Source organism: Xenopus laevis, chromosome 8L, assembly GCF_017654675.1.
Source record: "Xenopus laevis strain J_2021 chromosome 8L, Xenopus_laevis_v10.1, whole genome shotgun sequence".
Classification (NCBI taxonomy): domain Eukaryota; kingdom Metazoa; phylum Chordata; class Amphibia; order Anura; family Pipidae; genus Xenopus; species Xenopus laevis.
In genome coordinates this window covers 120,439,689-120,456,692 of record NC_054385.1, presented here as the reverse complement: position 1 = coordinate 120,456,692, position 17,004 = coordinate 120,439,689, and the positions used below count along the sequence as shown (strand labels likewise).

Sequence of the window (17,004 nt, the reverse complement as noted above, 5' to 3'; positions counted from 1 at the left end):
CCAATACAGTAGCTGTTTAGGAAGGAGGGAGAATATTGTTTTCTAGGTGCTTAATATATATAAATATAAATGGACATTTATAGTCATTCAAAACGGCCATGAGCCAGGTTCCCACAATGGAATTAAAATATCTAAAAGATTGCAGCAACTGCTGATTTTCTGCCTCCCTCCTGATAATGTTGCAGATCTCCTTACCTGGCAACAACACGCTGATTCTTGTTATTTTGTTTGTTCTCATTCAGAAACACCTGAGCCACAGCCTGGTCACAGGTTTCCATGTGAGAGACGGAGAGTGTGTTGGAGACTGTGTCTGCTTCAGCCTATTGGTAAATGTAGAGCTGCCCTCTGTTGCCTTCAGACAGGGAATATTTGCAACTGAAAGAAATATAAAGTCCCAAACCAAGTGTAATCTCCAGTTCAGTGAAGAGTGAGTTCAACTTCCAAAAGATTCAAAAGTTCCAAGAAGTGCTACTGATCGTACCTCGAAAAAGAAAAATGGAGGAAAAAACAAGATAAAATATAGTGCATCTTAGCATATTCACACCTCAGTGTAATTGCATTCACACATTCTCAGTGTTATATTCCCCACGTAGGTGAAATATTTTCATACATACTCATACACCATCGGATATAGTGCACTGTGTTATTGAGAAAGAAAAGGGTTTTAGAGTAGGTGGATACTCACACATCAATTTAGCAAGTCTCTTGTGGTTGATTATACTCACAAACAACAAGGTTATATTTCGCTCATCGAGAATATAGTGACTCCCAGAATCCTTCCTTTGGACAATAAAGAGTGACATATGTGAAAAACATTTCACAATTCTTTAATATTAAAAAAGAAACTTTAAAATCAAGAAGAGCTCTGTGCTGTGAGATGTCTGCAGCGTTCCTCAGACCTCACTGCGCATGTTCGCGTTACTTCCGATTTTGTCGCAGCTGATGCATTTCGCCAAATAGGCTTCTAGGAAGCTGTGAATATACAAAGAACACTGCACTATATTTTTTCTCCATTTTCCCTTTTTTTGAGGTACTATCAGTCTCACTTTTTTGGAATATTTGTATTTTCCTCCTAGTACTTGCCCTCAACCCAACCAGGTGAGTGGCAACTCCCAGCATGTCTCTGCAGAGCAATCTCACAAGCAACTCTTACACTCAGGATGGATTACTGGAGGAAGGGAATAGTTATACTTTAACTTGCAGGTTAAATGAATGAATTGAATGCCAGTGGTTCTTAAACAATTAACAAGAACTTTATTAAACAGCAAGAGTTAAAATAAGGATACCAAATTATTGTTTAAAGTCTAAATGCAGATGAGTGTGTAATATTAGCAGAAGAGACAACAATGCAAAATAACATACTTATTACTTTGGTACACAGAGAAGGTGGCACATGTCAATTGAGTGATGTACCACTCATAGGGTAAACCTGGTTAGATGTGAAGATACTCATAGTGGATACTATCCAGGAGTAGGAAGGATATCCATCATGGTGCTATGCGACCCCTGGAGCTACCGCCCCCTCCTGACCAGGCAATCGCTCCAGGAATGGCTCAGCGCACTCTACATCAATAGAAAAATTAAATCAGACAAAGACCGGAACTGACGCCAAACTGACTGCAAAAAAATCTGACGCAATTGCATCTAGTTTACATCAGCACACTTAGGGGCACATTTACTTAGGGTCGAATATCGAGGGTTAATTAACCCTTGATATTCGACTGTCAAAGTTAAATCTTTGACTTCGAATATCGAAGTTGAAGGATTTAGCGATATTCATTCGATTCGAAGGATTTTAATCCATCGATCGAACGATTTTCCTTCAATCACAAATTGGCTAGAAAGCCTATGGGGACCTTCCTCATAGGCTAATATTGAGGTTCGGTAGGTTTTAGGTGGTGAAGAAGGGGGTCGAAGTTTTTTTTAAAGAGATGGTACTTCGACTATCGACCGGTCAATATGATTTTAAAACGATTTTAAGTTTGAATCGTTCGATTCTAAGTCGTAGTCGAAGGTTGAAGTAGCCAATTTGATGGTCGAAGTAGCCAAAAAATACTTCGAAATTCAAAGTATTTTTTATTCTATTCCTTCACTCGAGCTAAGTAAATGTGCCCCTTGCAGTTGCATTCATTTGAACTGGATGCAGTTGCGCGGGCAGAACAGCACAATTGTCGGCATTAAAAAAACATGCAGATTGCGTCCGAATTTTAACTTTGCTCACCGCGTTGGGATAAGTGAACGCTCTCTATTGTGTTCTGATGTCAGAATACACAATTTATTTAGAGAATACTGTACACATTATTGTAAAACATAAGAATAATTTCCATGGCCATTTAAAAAAATGAGGCTGAAGGCTGAGTGCTTTTATACAAACCATGGAACTCCGAGGTGACTTCTAATACAGATTAGTAGCACCAATTACACCTGAGGACACACCAAGGACTGTTTATAAGGATAGAATTTACAAGATATCCATGGCTCTAGTTTATTAAATATGTACCTGTTATCCAGAATGCTTGGGACCTGGGGTTTTCTGGATGATGGATTTTTCCATAATTTGAGTCCGCAAACCTTAAGACTACTATAAAATCATTTAAACATTAAATAAACCCAATAGGCTGTTTTTGCCTCCAATAAGGATTAATTATATCTTAGTTTGGATCAAGTACAAGCTACTGTTTTATCATTACAGAGAAAAAAGAAATCATTTTAAAAATTTGGATTATTTGGATAATATTGAGTTGAGTTTTCTGGATAATGGGTTTCTGGATAACAGATCCCATACCTGTATATGAAAGTTATTTCATTTCACAGTGTAACAGTGTATAGCTAAATTAATTGGTTGTCACGCTAGCATTGAATTGCACAAATTACTAAGCACTAAGCACTTTCACTAATTGATGCACCTTAAGGGTAATGTACAATTTTTAAATCAATTTTAAAATAAAATAATCAGATAGCGTGGGGTTACTACTGTCTGTTTTTTATTAATTGTCGTTTAGTAAATATACCTCTACACAAATCTGATCAACTAAATATAAATTAAAATAAACTATAAGAATAATCTTTTGGTTTTGACAGTATAACAGTGGTCATTAGACAGTTACTATGCTGTGAGTTTTAACTTTAATTTCCAAAATTTTAAAACCTTGCATGATGGTACCATAATTTTTTGGCGAAAAAAAAGGTATTTTATTGCACGTAAAAAATATAAAAAAATCTTTTCTACTGGCAAATCACAATGTGTTCACAAATACTACGTTAAAGGGAGACTTCTTTACATTGTTTTTAACCATCTGTCAAGGGCTAGCGGCTCTAGTAGGTTGGAGTCGGGATCAAGGAGGAAGTGGGTGTGCAGAGTAACAGGAAATGGTCTGCAGTTAAGCAGATCAAGCAGATCAAGGTCGATATCCAGGCAAGAAAGTCAGGGCAGGCAGCGAAACAGCATGGTCAATAATAGGCAGAAGGGTAAGGAATCAAGGATCAGTCAATACAGCAAATATAAGTCACCCAGGAACTCACTCAGGAAGAACCTAAGTTCGGGCATTGAACCTGGGTCTTTGGTGTCCTTTTATTTTGAATTTGGCTCCAAACTGCGGCGTGATGATGTCAAATGCTGGTGCGATGATGTCATTACACTGTAATGCACATGGAGCATGGGCACTGCCATTTTCAGTGAAGAAGAGGAGCACCATCAGGCTCTCCTCACACCATCTCATAGATGAGAAAACAGTTCATTGATTGATGGAGGTAATAATAACAAGTTTGAAAAAACATTTTGACTGAACTGTTGATAATCATTCATTTTTATTGCAGCATGTTGTTCCATACGTAAAAGTTACAGGAACAAGTGAAAATATGATAAATAAATTAAAGCAGGTGGATACGTTCACAGACTTCAAAATCTTCACAAAATCTTCACAATCTCTTTACAAACAATACAGGTATGAGACCTGTCAGCCAGAATGCTCGGGACCTGGGGTTTTCCGGATAATGGATGGAAGACCGCCTTTCCACAATTCAGATCTTTCTGGATAATGGGTTTCCGGATAACGGATCCCATACCTGTAATAATAACTAACTTTGCCATTAATCCATGTTTTTTTTTCCTTTCAGCAATATCGTGTTATATGATATGGAGGACTCAAATCAAACCTCATCAGACAGATTCATCCTTCTTGGCCTCACCAATATCCCATACCTACAGGCAATATATGTTTCAATATTCTTGATAATCTATATAACCACACTGTGGGGAAACTCTCTGCTTATCATCGTAGTGAGGATCAATGAGCAGCTGCAGACACCCATGTACTTTTTCCTGAGCAATCTCTCCATTTTAGACATTTGTTTATCTTCCACCATAGTACCCAGAATAATAATAAACACCTTATCACAGGATAGAAGTGTCTCAGTCTTAGATTGTGCATTGCAGATGTTCTTCCATTTAGCTGTAGGAGGGACGGAGTGTTTGATTATAGCTGTTATGGCCTATGACAGGTATGCAGCCATATGTCAACCATTACACTACAATACAGTTATGAACAAGACATTCTGTATTTCTATGGCTACTGGTTCATGGACTCTTTCTTTTATCAGTGCTTTTATCCATGTTTTTTTTATCTTCCAACTGCCTTATTGTCGTTCTCACAACCTTAACCATTTTTTCTGTGAGATGCCTCCTTTCTTCCGTCTCTCTTGCCGAGATACTTGGCCCAATGAGTTAGCCAATTATATAACAGCCAGTATAATTGTCATGTGCTCCTTTTTTTTAATTCTGGTTTCATATATTCATATTATCTCCGCTATTCTGAAGATCCGTTCCAGTGAAGGAAGAAAAAAATCCTTCTCCACTTGTACATCACATCTAACAGTCGTCTCTCTCTTCTATGGAACCATCTTGTCCATATATATGAGCCCTCACTCTGCATATTTAAGCATAGGCAAAACAGTTTCCATTATTTATTCAGCTGTGATTCCAATGCTGAACCCTATCATTTACAGCATGAGGAATAAAGATGTCAAAGGCACCATAAGAAAACAAATGAAAAATAAAGTCTAAAAACTTTCATTTCGTGGACTCATCCCCATATTGTAAATCACAGAGCATTACAGTATTCATTGGAGATCAAGTAGCTAAAGAAGGTAGATATCTGTGTCTGGTCTTCTGTCCTTGCACAAGAGTATGGGGCATATGTATATGATCAGAAAACCTTTGCAGCCCGTATGTTTCAGCCAGGACTGGGTTCCATTAAAATCTCTCTGGACACCAGGAGCTCTTGAACAAATAAGAGTTTATTATTGAGTTGACGTATAGTGGTTACAGCCATAAAATTGCAGGCCACGCACTAACATTCCTCATAGACTACTGACGTGGCAGGAGCCACTTCACCTCTTGACACTCTTTAGTAGACCTGGATCACATTCAGTGGAACCTCCAAGGAATCTTCCAACCTGCTTCCATTATGATCCCTACATTAGAGTTCTACACCAGGTTGGGTACCCATGGAATACCCACAAAGCAATTGGGTTTTCGGCAGAAAGTCTCCATTCCCTGACCATGTGGGCATTCAGAGGGTAGCTCTGCTGGGGTTAACACTCTCCCTCTCACCCTACCTTTGAATTTGGAAGGGTTTTTTCCCCTTACCCTGCTGAACAGAGTGATGTCACTTCCAGTCTACAGTAACATCACGTCATTGGGTGGTGGGCTACAGGTCAGCGGGTCTCGGTCGGCACTGGTCCTAGAGTGTACTTTAACAGAAGCTGACCTACCACTATCTATATAACTCATTCAAACGGGTCACTGTTCCCAGGCTTTATTTTATTTAGGGCGTACTCTTCACTGGGGCCTAAGTTCCAGGCTCTGCAGCAGACATCAACCTATCTCAGTAGGTGGAAGCCAATAAGACAGAACATGTTGTGGCATCTCCTTATAAAGACTACAGAATTCTGACTCCTTTTGGCTAAATCTAGAACTGCCAGGGGAATACTCTAACCTGAGATGGGAACTCTCTGTAAATTAGGGCCAACGGTTTAGCTATCCAAAACCTTTCCAGTTTGTAATATGGAAAGTTAGCTCTACGGGGCTGAAATCATAAATTAAATACTATGTATAAGATATGATCCCAGGTACAGCTTTAGCCAAGGAGACCAAATATATTTAAGCTCAATTTGCACAAGGTAAGACAAGGCCCAAATTATTTTAAAGGATGCATAATGTATCCAGTGAAAACCTCCAAATGTTCTACAGTTCGTATATAGTAGGGAGGTGTTAAATAACTACCCTAAAAATAACTTTAAAATAAAAGCAATGTGAAGGCATGTGCAGCTTAGTGCCCTAAAATAATGGGCCAGGAAAAGTCTAGCGAATCATTCCTGCAATTCTACTCCCATTCGATTAGCATACTTTATGAATTAAGTTCATATATCTGCTATATCATATAAAAAAAACATATTTTACTGTACATGCACTAAACCCATGGTTGGATCATCATTGAATATTACAACACAATATTTTGTTCAGTTATTTTTATGATGCACCACCAAAATGTCCCGTTTGTGATGATTCCCTATCATAAATTAATATATAACAAAGATATGTAAATACTTAAATGTAAAACTGTTGCACCTTTAATGAAAGGATTCATTGGATGTAGTAATAAAGTCTATGTGCATTTGTCTTTGAATTAGAGCAGCTACAGCATATTTATTGTAAATGATCCTTTTTTTCATGAACATTATTTTTTTTCCAAAGAAGCTTTAAACTCAATTATTCTATAATTCATTTTATTATTAAAATATACACAACATCTGAATCCAGGTTGCGTATTTCTAAGAGATTTAATTCAGCTGGGAGGCTCAAATCCTTGAACACCACTCACATTTTGGGAGGGATTGCTTCTGGGATAAACAGAAACAATATTTAAGCTCTTGCTCACAGCATTGTGTCTCAGTGATGGCAATCCTGTACTGAGCTGGAAGGATCTTCTCAATCTTTTTTCTGCAAGGTCTCGCACACTTTCAGGACCAATTCCTCATTCATCGGAACTATCCATACTGTAATTACAATGAGGGTATCTTTTAAATACGAAATAATTTATTTAGAACATTGATAAAACATATGGGGAATTTCTGTTTTTGTCTTGTACGAGTCGTGACCTAAGGTAAGTTCTTTGAAGATGTTTAGAAACAATTAATTAGATACAAAACATTATTCTTCTAAAAACAAGAAATAAGATTCCTGTACATGTATGGGACCTGATACTCAGAATGCTCAGAGCCTGGGGTTTTCCAGATAACAGATATTTCTTTAATTTGGATCTTCATACCTTAAGTCTACTAGAAAATCATGTAAACTTGAAATAAACCCAATAAGCTGATGTTGCTTTCAACAAGAAGTAATAATATCTTAGTTGGGATCAAGCTACTGTTTTATTATAACAGAGGAAAAAAATTGGATTACTTGGATATTTGGATTATATGATTATAAGGGAGTCTATGGGAGACAGTCTTTCCATAATTTGTTGATTTCTGGATAATGGGTTTCCAGAAATAAGGTTGCCATACCTATCTCATCAATGACGCTAAGGGGCAGAAATGAAAATGAAAATTTGAATTTTTTTTTTTGGTCAAAACTCTCAAATTCGAATTGTGAATTATCCAAACTCGATTACAGTTTTAATTCGAATGTCAAGATTTATCATACTCTGGCCCTTTAATAACTCTAATTCGACTATTCGCCACCTAGAGAGGTCCAGGGATCAATTTGGTGGTGTTTGCAGGTTTTTTCAAAGAATCAAGTTTTTTTTAAATAAAATCAAATTTGATTCGAGTTTTCAGGTTGTTTCAATTGGTCCGAGTTAAAAAAATGTGATTTTATTACTAAATTTCGATTGGTCAAATTTCACATTTATGGGAGTTTATGGGAGTTTTAAAAAGCTCACATGAATTTGAAATTTGACTCTTGATAAATGTATATACTCCCCGAGTATATATTCATAACATCGCACAATATTGCATGCATAATATTTGTGATACTCACATTTCCTTGATTGTATAACTCAGCTTGCAGCCTTGCAATAAGCCCAGGATTATTAGGCTACATAGGCAAGGTAATGTAGGTGTATGGTATTGAGCCACTTCTATGAAAGACAATTACATTTTTTTTTATCATACAATCTCCAGTCTATACAACTTGTTCACACACTTGGGAGCCTATTTATTAAACCTCAATTTTTTCTGGTTAAGTTGAAAACTCAAATTTTTAAAGATTTATTATACATCAAAGGTGCTAAAAAGCCAAATCCGAAAATACTCCAGCTACTTTTACAATTTGAAGAGGTTGTGATCTGCGTTGGGTTTTGTACGATCATCCAAAAAAGTCATAAAATTCGAATTTCCCGCACTGACCTTTTCAAGTTGATTATTTGATAAATGAGTTAAATTAGTGGATGGGAGTTAGGTTGACTTTGTTTTAATAAAAAACATGAGATAAATTTGAGTTTTAGTAAATACACCCCGTCTTCATGGTTTTGGAGGCCAACAGGAAACCCAGCCAGACACAAGAACACTGAAACTCCATGCAGATAGTTCCTGTGCTTAATCATACCCAAGACCCCAGTGTTGCAATATATACTTTTTGTAGTATTAAAGGGGACCCGTCACCCAAAAAAATTATTCAAAATCCTATTTTATCACATCAGTCAAGCAAAATGAACTCTAATTACACTATATAAATTATTTGAATCTTGTTTCCTTCCATCTGGGATTTCAAAATTATAGCAAGCAGGCAGGAGCCATTTTGTGGACACTGTTATTAAGACAAGCCTTGTATCATCTCAGAATCTTGTTTGTGCACCAGAATGTGGGACCTGATTTCCATCCCCATGCCCTGGCTACACAATTAAATGGTAAAGAGAACGGGGGAATGTGTGGAGAGCAGTGACATCTAAGAAGGGCTGAATGGAAAGTGAAAGTAATTGTCTGCCCCGCCTCTATGCCCATGGCATAGAGGAGGGGCAGACAATATTTGATTGACAACTGAGACTTTTAAATGAGCTTAGAACAGCTATGAATGCTTTAATGAAAAATAGAAATTGGATTTCATTGGACTTTTATTATACAGATTTTTGTGTCTGGGTGACAGGTCCACTTTAAACTCCCGATTGCCAGCTTAAAAATCACTTCCTAATTGAATTAAGGGCACCACGCACTGGTTACTGCAACGTCCTTGGAACCCAGGCCTGTCTTTAGTTTTGAATTGCAGACATCCTTGTTTATATAATATACAATTTCAAGTATGCTCTTGTCTAATTGTCTCATGCCCCAAATGCCACTTGACCCCTCTATATCTAGAGTTCTCTTTCATAAAATCCACAGCTGCTGATTTATTTCAAAACATTGTTCAATAGATCTCATAAATGAATCTGTATACAATGATGTCTCACATTTTGTTCCCATACAGCTATGTTGTTATAATGAGCATTACCAAGAACTCAACCCTGATCACCAAGAACAGATTCATTCTTCTTGGCCTCACCGACATCCCATACCAACAGGCTCTTTGTGTCCTAATATTACTGATAATATATATCATCACACTGTCAGGAAATGTCATACTTGTCATAGTAGTAAGGATGAATACACATCTGCAGACACCCATGTATTTTTTCCTAAAAAACCTCTCTATAGTAGATATTGGCTTCTCTTCCACCATAGTGCCTAAACTACTTCTAATTACTGTTGCTCTGGATAGAAGTATTTCACTCTTGGAATGTGCTTTACAGATGTACTTCCATTTAGCCCTAGGAGGTACTGAGAGCATACTTCTGGCAGTTATGGCCTATGACAGGTTTGCAGCAATCTGTAGGCCATTACAGTACAACACAGTTATGAATCAGAGGTTCTGCATTTACATGGCAGCTGGTTGCTGGACTGTGGGCTTTGCTAACTCCATCATTCATGTTGCTCTTACATTTAAGCTGCCTTTCTGCAGGTCCCACCACCTTGATCATTATTTCTGTGAAGAGCCTCCATTCTTCAAGATCTCCTGCCAAGATACCTGGTTGAATGAGGTGGTGATGTACATTGCAGCCTCCATACTTGGAATTTTTTGCTTGTTTTTGACTCTTGTTTCCTATGCTCAGATAATCCGCACCATTATCAATATCCGTTCCACTCATGGGAGGAGAAAAGCTTTCTCTACTTGTGCATCCCATCTGACAGTTGTTTCCTTATTCTATGGAACCATTTTATTTATTTATTTAGGTCCTGGCATTACCTACTTTACTGAGGCAAACAAGTCTGTGTCAATGATTTATACAGTTGTAACGCCAATGATAAATCCCATTATCTATAGCATAAGAAACAAGGAGATCAAGGAAACAATCAGAAAAAAACTAGCAAATCTTTATGTAAAAACAGTAGAGGAATTTCCATAGCACTTACTTTTCTATACCTATATGTTTGAGAGCAAATTATGTAAGTTCTTAAACAGTTTCATGAACTTTTATTTATGTGCACAGGATCAGATGCCGAGTCCCATAAAACAAAATTACATTTATTAGCCTTAAACCTTTAACTGCTACTGTTACTATACTATTGCTGTAGGATGACTTGCTGATTGCGAGTAGAAGTGGTAAAAGTACATAACTGAGGCACAGCAACTTTTACAATCTATACAATGCAACATGAAATATGAAATGAAAAATTATTAAATCATGTTTAAAATATATAACTTCTGTTATGAGGAGCCCTGCCATCCCATATGAAAACCAACTATGTTGTGTCAACATCATAAAGAGACACTTCTTAGGAACACCTCTGCATCCAAAAAATGCAAACATCTTAGAAGTGCATAGGACTTCCTGGTGACAAGTCCAAGGTGGTTATTTATCCAAATGCCAAAACTCAAGAATTTTTAGTTTTTTTGCTATAAAATCTGAATGGAAAAAACCTAGAATTTTTCGAGATATATTATACCCCAAAGATGGAAAAACATCTGAATCCGAAAATCCGACCTACCGAGGCTGTATATAAATCAATGGGAGAAGTCCCTATCCTATTTGGAAGGTTCTTTGGTCTGAGCTAAAATTAGTCCAAAATTCCGACTATTTTGGACTTTCCAGGCAAAAATCTGAAAAAACATGCAATTCAGGAAAATACTCCAAAAAATCATACGATTTGGATTTTCTCAATATTTAGATTTGTCCCCGGTCTGATTAAATTGTGCTTTTTTAAATAATAAATAAGGTACAATCATGGATAGAACTTTTTTTATTTAATTAGTCTGAAGAATTGAGATTTTGATAAATAAGGCCCCTAGTGTCATCTAGCTCATTGGTAACATCCATATTGGATATTGTTCATTATAATCTCAAGGGGTATAATGCACAGAAACGCCAATGGATCAACTCCTCTCAGGTAGAGTGAGAACCATATCAGAAGTGATAACCACCTTCATAAATGATAAGGTGAAGGTGCTATTACTGCTGCCTTCAGTCTGAGCCATTAAGATACCCATAATATGTCCAGATTGCAAACATAAAGGAATATGCATTAAATACAGCTGGTCCCTCCACACATGTTGACTGGGATCTGCAAATACTAATCCTTTCCAAAAAGATCTGTAGCATGTGCTGTCCATCATAGAAGAGTTATTCATGCTTGAGTTGACCAGATAGAGATTCATAAGTGAAATGAGGTGATAAAGAATTGTGATAAATGTAAGGATCTGTAAATGCCACATTTTCTTTAGAAAAAGTAGTCAAGACTAAGTAGACAATCCAGCTATAAAAATATAGAAACAGGCAATCTAGAAAACAGAGACAAAGGCTTAACAGCTATTTGAAGTCTACTGATGTAAGAAACATATAAACCCAACTACCCAGAATTATTGGTATGTTTATGTCACGGCCGGGACCCAATACCAGAACAAGTGCCAAGCACCCTGGTCTCGGTTTGGCTTCACCAGTAGTGTGACCACTTCTGGGCTTCGGGAGGAGCCCTCAGCTTACGTGGGTGCCACCTGGACTTAATGAGAGGTACAAGGCGAGATGTTCTGGCTGGCAAAGGGGCACGGCTGTTAGCAAAGTCTTTTGGGCCGAAGGTCACGGTACAAAAGGATTAGGCAGAAGGATGGTCAGACAGGCTGGGTCGAGGCAGACGGATATCAGAATCGTCAGGCAGGCAAGGGTCAAAACCGGGTTGTCAATCAAGGGGTTAAGCTGGAAGAGTTGCAGTAGGCAGGCAAGGGTCAGGATACAGAATGCAGAGTAGTCAGGGAACAGGCAGGAGTCAAAACCGGATAATCAGGACAAACAGATACAGGATCAGATACACAAGGCTCAGGAAACCACTAGAAACCCAGTTCTATCACGGGCATCTGTCTACAGTCAGAATGGGTCTTTTATAGTGGAAAAGAATTTGGGCCAAAAAAGTGCACATTCGCACCAAAACGCCACAAGAATTTTAACACACTTGGACTATTTTGGATATTTTTCTACATTTTTTATATTTTTAAAAAAGTGGATTATGGATTTTTATCATCATGGACACTATGGACACTAATTTTGTTCACTGGGGGAGTCGAGAATATTATGCACTTTATATATTGTGTATTCAGATGTTTTGGATAATTATATATGCTAATTTATTAATTGAACACCCTATTTCTAATGTCTGCACTATGGTTTCCACATGCTTGACAAAGGGGCGTGACCACGAAACGTTGCAGTCCGCACAATAAACAAGCAGGTAACACTGCAATTTGAATGCCTGTGTGCCGATCCTCTTCTGTTCTATACATAGGTCAACAACATATCCATACCTGGGGTGCTGTATATAATTTAGTGTTACATTATTCAATATTACATAGCCATAAATATGTTGCTTAGCTTTCTTGCAAAAGACCATGACCTTAAGGATTAATTATATAAAGTGTTATAATTATAAAAAATGTAAAGAATGTCTGAGGAATCAATGTTCATTGAAAAAGCATAATTGAGCTGGGAGTCTCAAAATATTAAACATGACTTGTATCTTGGGACGGATTGCATCTGGGACAAACAGAAATACAATAAATGTTCCAGCCCACAGCAATGTTTCTTATTTAAGGCAATTGCACGGAAGAGCTGATTCTCATACTTCTTCTTCAAGATCTTGACTTCCAACTCTCATTCTTTTGGCATATCCTTATTGCAATTCCAGTAAGATTCATCTGTACATTTTCATATTACCTCCACAAAATCTTCATCAGAAAAAAATGCAATGTTTGGTGTTATCTTGGAAATACAAAATATATCATAGAAGACATTTTAGTCTACCATAACGTTTGATGAAGGATATGACTTGGACCCAGCTAGAATTTCAAGTGGCCTAAGAAAGACCAGTTAATATGAGTTAAATACACAACTTTTATGAGTTAAATAAATCATGTTTATGGCACACGTGTAATTTCTATTCTTTCTTGCATGAGTTGTGATAAAAGAAAAGGTAAGTGTTTTTAAGATGTCCAGAAATGTTGGGCCAAAAGGTTGTTTTAAAAGAATAATGGACATAGGATACTCAACAGAATCAACACAACCAATGACTTCTCTATCTCTCTATATCTAACAATATTACATATACAGGTATGGGATTTATTATCCAGAATGCTTGGGACTTGGGGTTTTCTAGGTAAGGAATCTTTCTGTAATTTGTATCTCCATTCTTTAACTCTACTAAAATATAATTTAAACATTAAATAAAATCAATAGGATTATTTTATCTCAAGTAAGTAAGATGCGCTTCCAAAAATAGTTATGTTCTTTTGTCGCTAGGGAGAGTACACCAATAGTGAATTAATCCTTTAATAAATGGCCATAGTGAGAAGCACCGCTACTCACACTAAGGGGCAGATTTACCAATGGTCGAAGTGAAAATTAGAATTGAAAAAATTCAATTTTCAAGCTAATTTTTGTGTACTTCGACTAGGGAATAGTCCAAATTTGATTCAAATTTGAAAAAAAATTGAAAATTCTAATTTTGAAATTTATCATGTAATGTCTTTTTAAAAATTTGACTTCGTAAGATTCGAAAGCGCTATTGCTTTGATTCATATGATTCGAATCTGAACAAAAACTGGACCTATTCGGCCAAAAAAAAAACTTTGACTTAATTTCAGTTGGTCTTTTTGAATTAGAATTTCAAAGTTTTTCAAATTCGACCCTTGATAAAGCTGCCCCTTAGTATGGTGATTGATCTTCCGGTTTTGCCTGCAAAGAGAACTTTTATAATGAAGAACCCTCGGGACTTGTTAGATGGCCTGTCGGTGGTTATACTTCAGGCCTCAGCGGCGTGTCCAGTCCATGATCAGCTCAACGTGGTCACCAACGGTCTCTGTGGGCTCCTCATAGCAACCACTTCGAGAGACAGCATACTGACTTTATAAGATTCTACAGGGAAACACTATTTTCACATATAATGCACTTGAGGAATTATGAGAACATATGAAACACGTTGGGCTTTTTACGAGTTAAAATAAAAGAACCATCAAGTTAAAAGGAGAGCATTATTATCTGTGAAAATAGTGTTTCCCTGTAGAATCCTGTAAAGACAGTACACTGCAGCAGGCACTGGTACTACATGGTCCTACATAGTCTTGTTTTTAGTACTGAAGTGTGGTGTGAATTAGTCCAGCATTAGACAAGCTGCAACCCTCAAGGGGGGAGGTCGGAAGCCACGCCAGTGGCTTTACGCAGGGAGCGGGTCTGGGCTGGTGGAGCCCCCCAGGTTTTCTACCCAGTGTCTCGTCGGCCCAGTCCTTCCCTGCTACTGTCTGTCAAGCAGTTTTACTACAGGTATGTGACCTGTTATCCAGAATGCTCAGGGCCTAGGATTTTCTGGATAAGGGTCAAACCAAGTTCCACAGTGAAAATGATGCCCATAGACTTTATTGGGTGAAAAAAATTGTTGTTTGACAAAAAAAATGTTGACGCAGTCAAAAACAAAATTGTTGCTGTTTTGCGGATTTTTGGAGAAAAGGGTCAGATTTCACCCATCACTAATCTCTATACCTAATACTAGATCTTGAAACATTAAATAAACCCAATTGAATTGTTTTGCTTCAAATAAGGATTCATGACATGTTAGTTGGGATCAAGTATAAGGTACAGTTTTATTGTTACAGAGAAAAGGGGGAATCGTTGTTAAAAATGTAAATTGTTTGATGGCCTTCTAATAATTCAGAGCTTTCTAGATAATGGGGTTCTGAAACATTTACTTTAAAAAAGAGAGTGGAACTAAAACGGAAATAGCCAATTAACCCAATTGCCTAATGCTCCCTATATCTACACTCCATTATATCCACATCTGTTGATTTTATATTGGTCCTTATTGTTCACCACTTACAAAGTATTTTTCAGTTAAAATGTTTCTACAAACAGTTCTTTTGGCAAATCTGTGTACCTAATGACCTCTCAATGCTTTTCTTCCATCCAGGGATGTTATAATGAGTGGCAACGAGAACTCAAATATAACCATTGAAAACAGATTCATCCTTCTTGGACTTACTGACATCCCATACCAACAGGCTTTATGTGTCCTAATACTACTGATAATATACATAAATACATTGTCTGCAAATCTGATACTTCTCATAGTAGTGAGGATGAATAAACAACTGCAGACCCCCATGTATTTTTTTCTAAGTAACCTCTCTATAGTAGACATTGGCTTCTCTTCCACCATAGTGCCTAAACTGCTTGCAATTACTGTGGCGCTTGATAGAAGTGTTTCCCTGTTGGAATGTGCTTTACAGATGTATTTCCATTCAGCTCTAGGAGGCACAGACAGCATGCTTCTGGCAGTTATGGCCTATGACAGGTTTGCAGCCATCTGTAGGCCATTACAGTATAATATAGTCATGAATAAGAGGCTCTGCATTTGCATGGCAGTTGGTTGCTGGACTGTGGGTTTTGCTAATGCCATCATTCATGTTGTGCTTACATTTAAGTTACCATTCTGCAGGTCTCGCCATCTTGACCATTACTTCTGTGAAGAGCCTCCATTTTTCAAACTCTCCTGCCAAGATCCCTGGCTGAATAAGGTTGTTATGTACATTGCAGCTTTTATACTTGGGATTTGCTGTTTGTTTTTGACTCTTGTTTCCTATGCCCAAATAATCCGCACCATTATCAACATCCACTCCACTCACAGGAGAAGAAAAGCTTTCTCTACTTGTGCATCCCATTTGACAGTCATCTCTTTATTCTATGGAACCATTTTCTTTATTTATTTAGGTCCTGGAACTACTTACTTGACTGGGGCAAATAAACCTGTGTCTTTGATTTATACCGGTGTTACTCCAATGCTTAATCCTATAATCTATAGTATAAGGAACAAGCAAATAAAAGACACCATTAGAAAAAAACTGACAGATCTTTTACTAAAATAACCAGAGGAATTTCCCAGGAACTTACATTTCACTGTTTGAGGGATCTTTGTTTTGACAGATTTCTTTCTTTTTTATTTTTGCATATTCATGTTTTCAATGAGAAATATGATTATTTCTCAATTAAGTCAGCAAATGTTATATTCTTCAAGGTTGGACGGAGAAATAAGATGAAAACATAAGGTTAACAGATAATTAATATGGGTTGTAACAGGGGCTGTGGCTGCAGTGAAGGGGCTGGGAAAAAGAGATGGGGTATCAATTGACCTCTCTGTCCAGGAAGGAGGAACCAGGAAGTGCGGTATAAGATTGCACAGTTGGAGAGAGCTGAGAAGAAAAGAATGTTAGTTAAATATTTGTAATTTGTATGGAATAATTATCCCTAATATCACATGAGGTGCTATCAAAGAACAGGTTTCCTATATATATATATATATATATATAGATATATAGATATATATAGATATATATATAAAACAAACAAGGGAAAGTTGTGCTTACCACTAAGTTTTTTAAAACCATTAGGTGGGGGTGCAATGAGGCTGTGACCACAAAATACATATAGACAAATACAA

The 17,004-nt window shown here is 37.2% G+C and overlaps 3 protein-coding genes across 3 annotated transcripts; all 3 read left to right on the top strand.

The window, feature by feature from the left end:
• Positions 1-4,135: 4,135 nt before the first annotated feature.
• LOC108699578 (olfactory receptor 5G3) lies at positions 4,136-5,062 on the top strand. The gene has a single exon (XM_018231660.1). The coding sequence runs from the start codon at positions 4,136-4,138 to the stop codon at positions 5,060-5,062; it is 927 nt and encodes a 308-aa protein (XP_018087149.1).
• Positions 5,063-9,476: 4,414 nt separating this feature from the next.
• LOC108699093 (olfactory receptor 5B21) lies at positions 9,477-10,439 on the top strand. The gene has a single exon (XM_018230954.1). It carries the CDS (start codon positions 9,477-9,479, stop codon positions 10,437-10,439), a length of 963 nt encoding a protein of 320 aa, XP_018086443.1.
• Positions 10,440-15,487: 5,048 nt separating this feature from the next.
• On the top strand, positions 15,488-16,432 carry LOC108699092 (olfactory receptor 998). The gene has a single exon (XM_018230953.1). It carries the CDS (start codon positions 15,488-15,490, stop codon positions 16,430-16,432), a length of 945 nt encoding a protein of 314 aa, XP_018086442.1.
• The last annotated feature ends 572 nt before the right edge of the window (positions 16,433-17,004 follow it).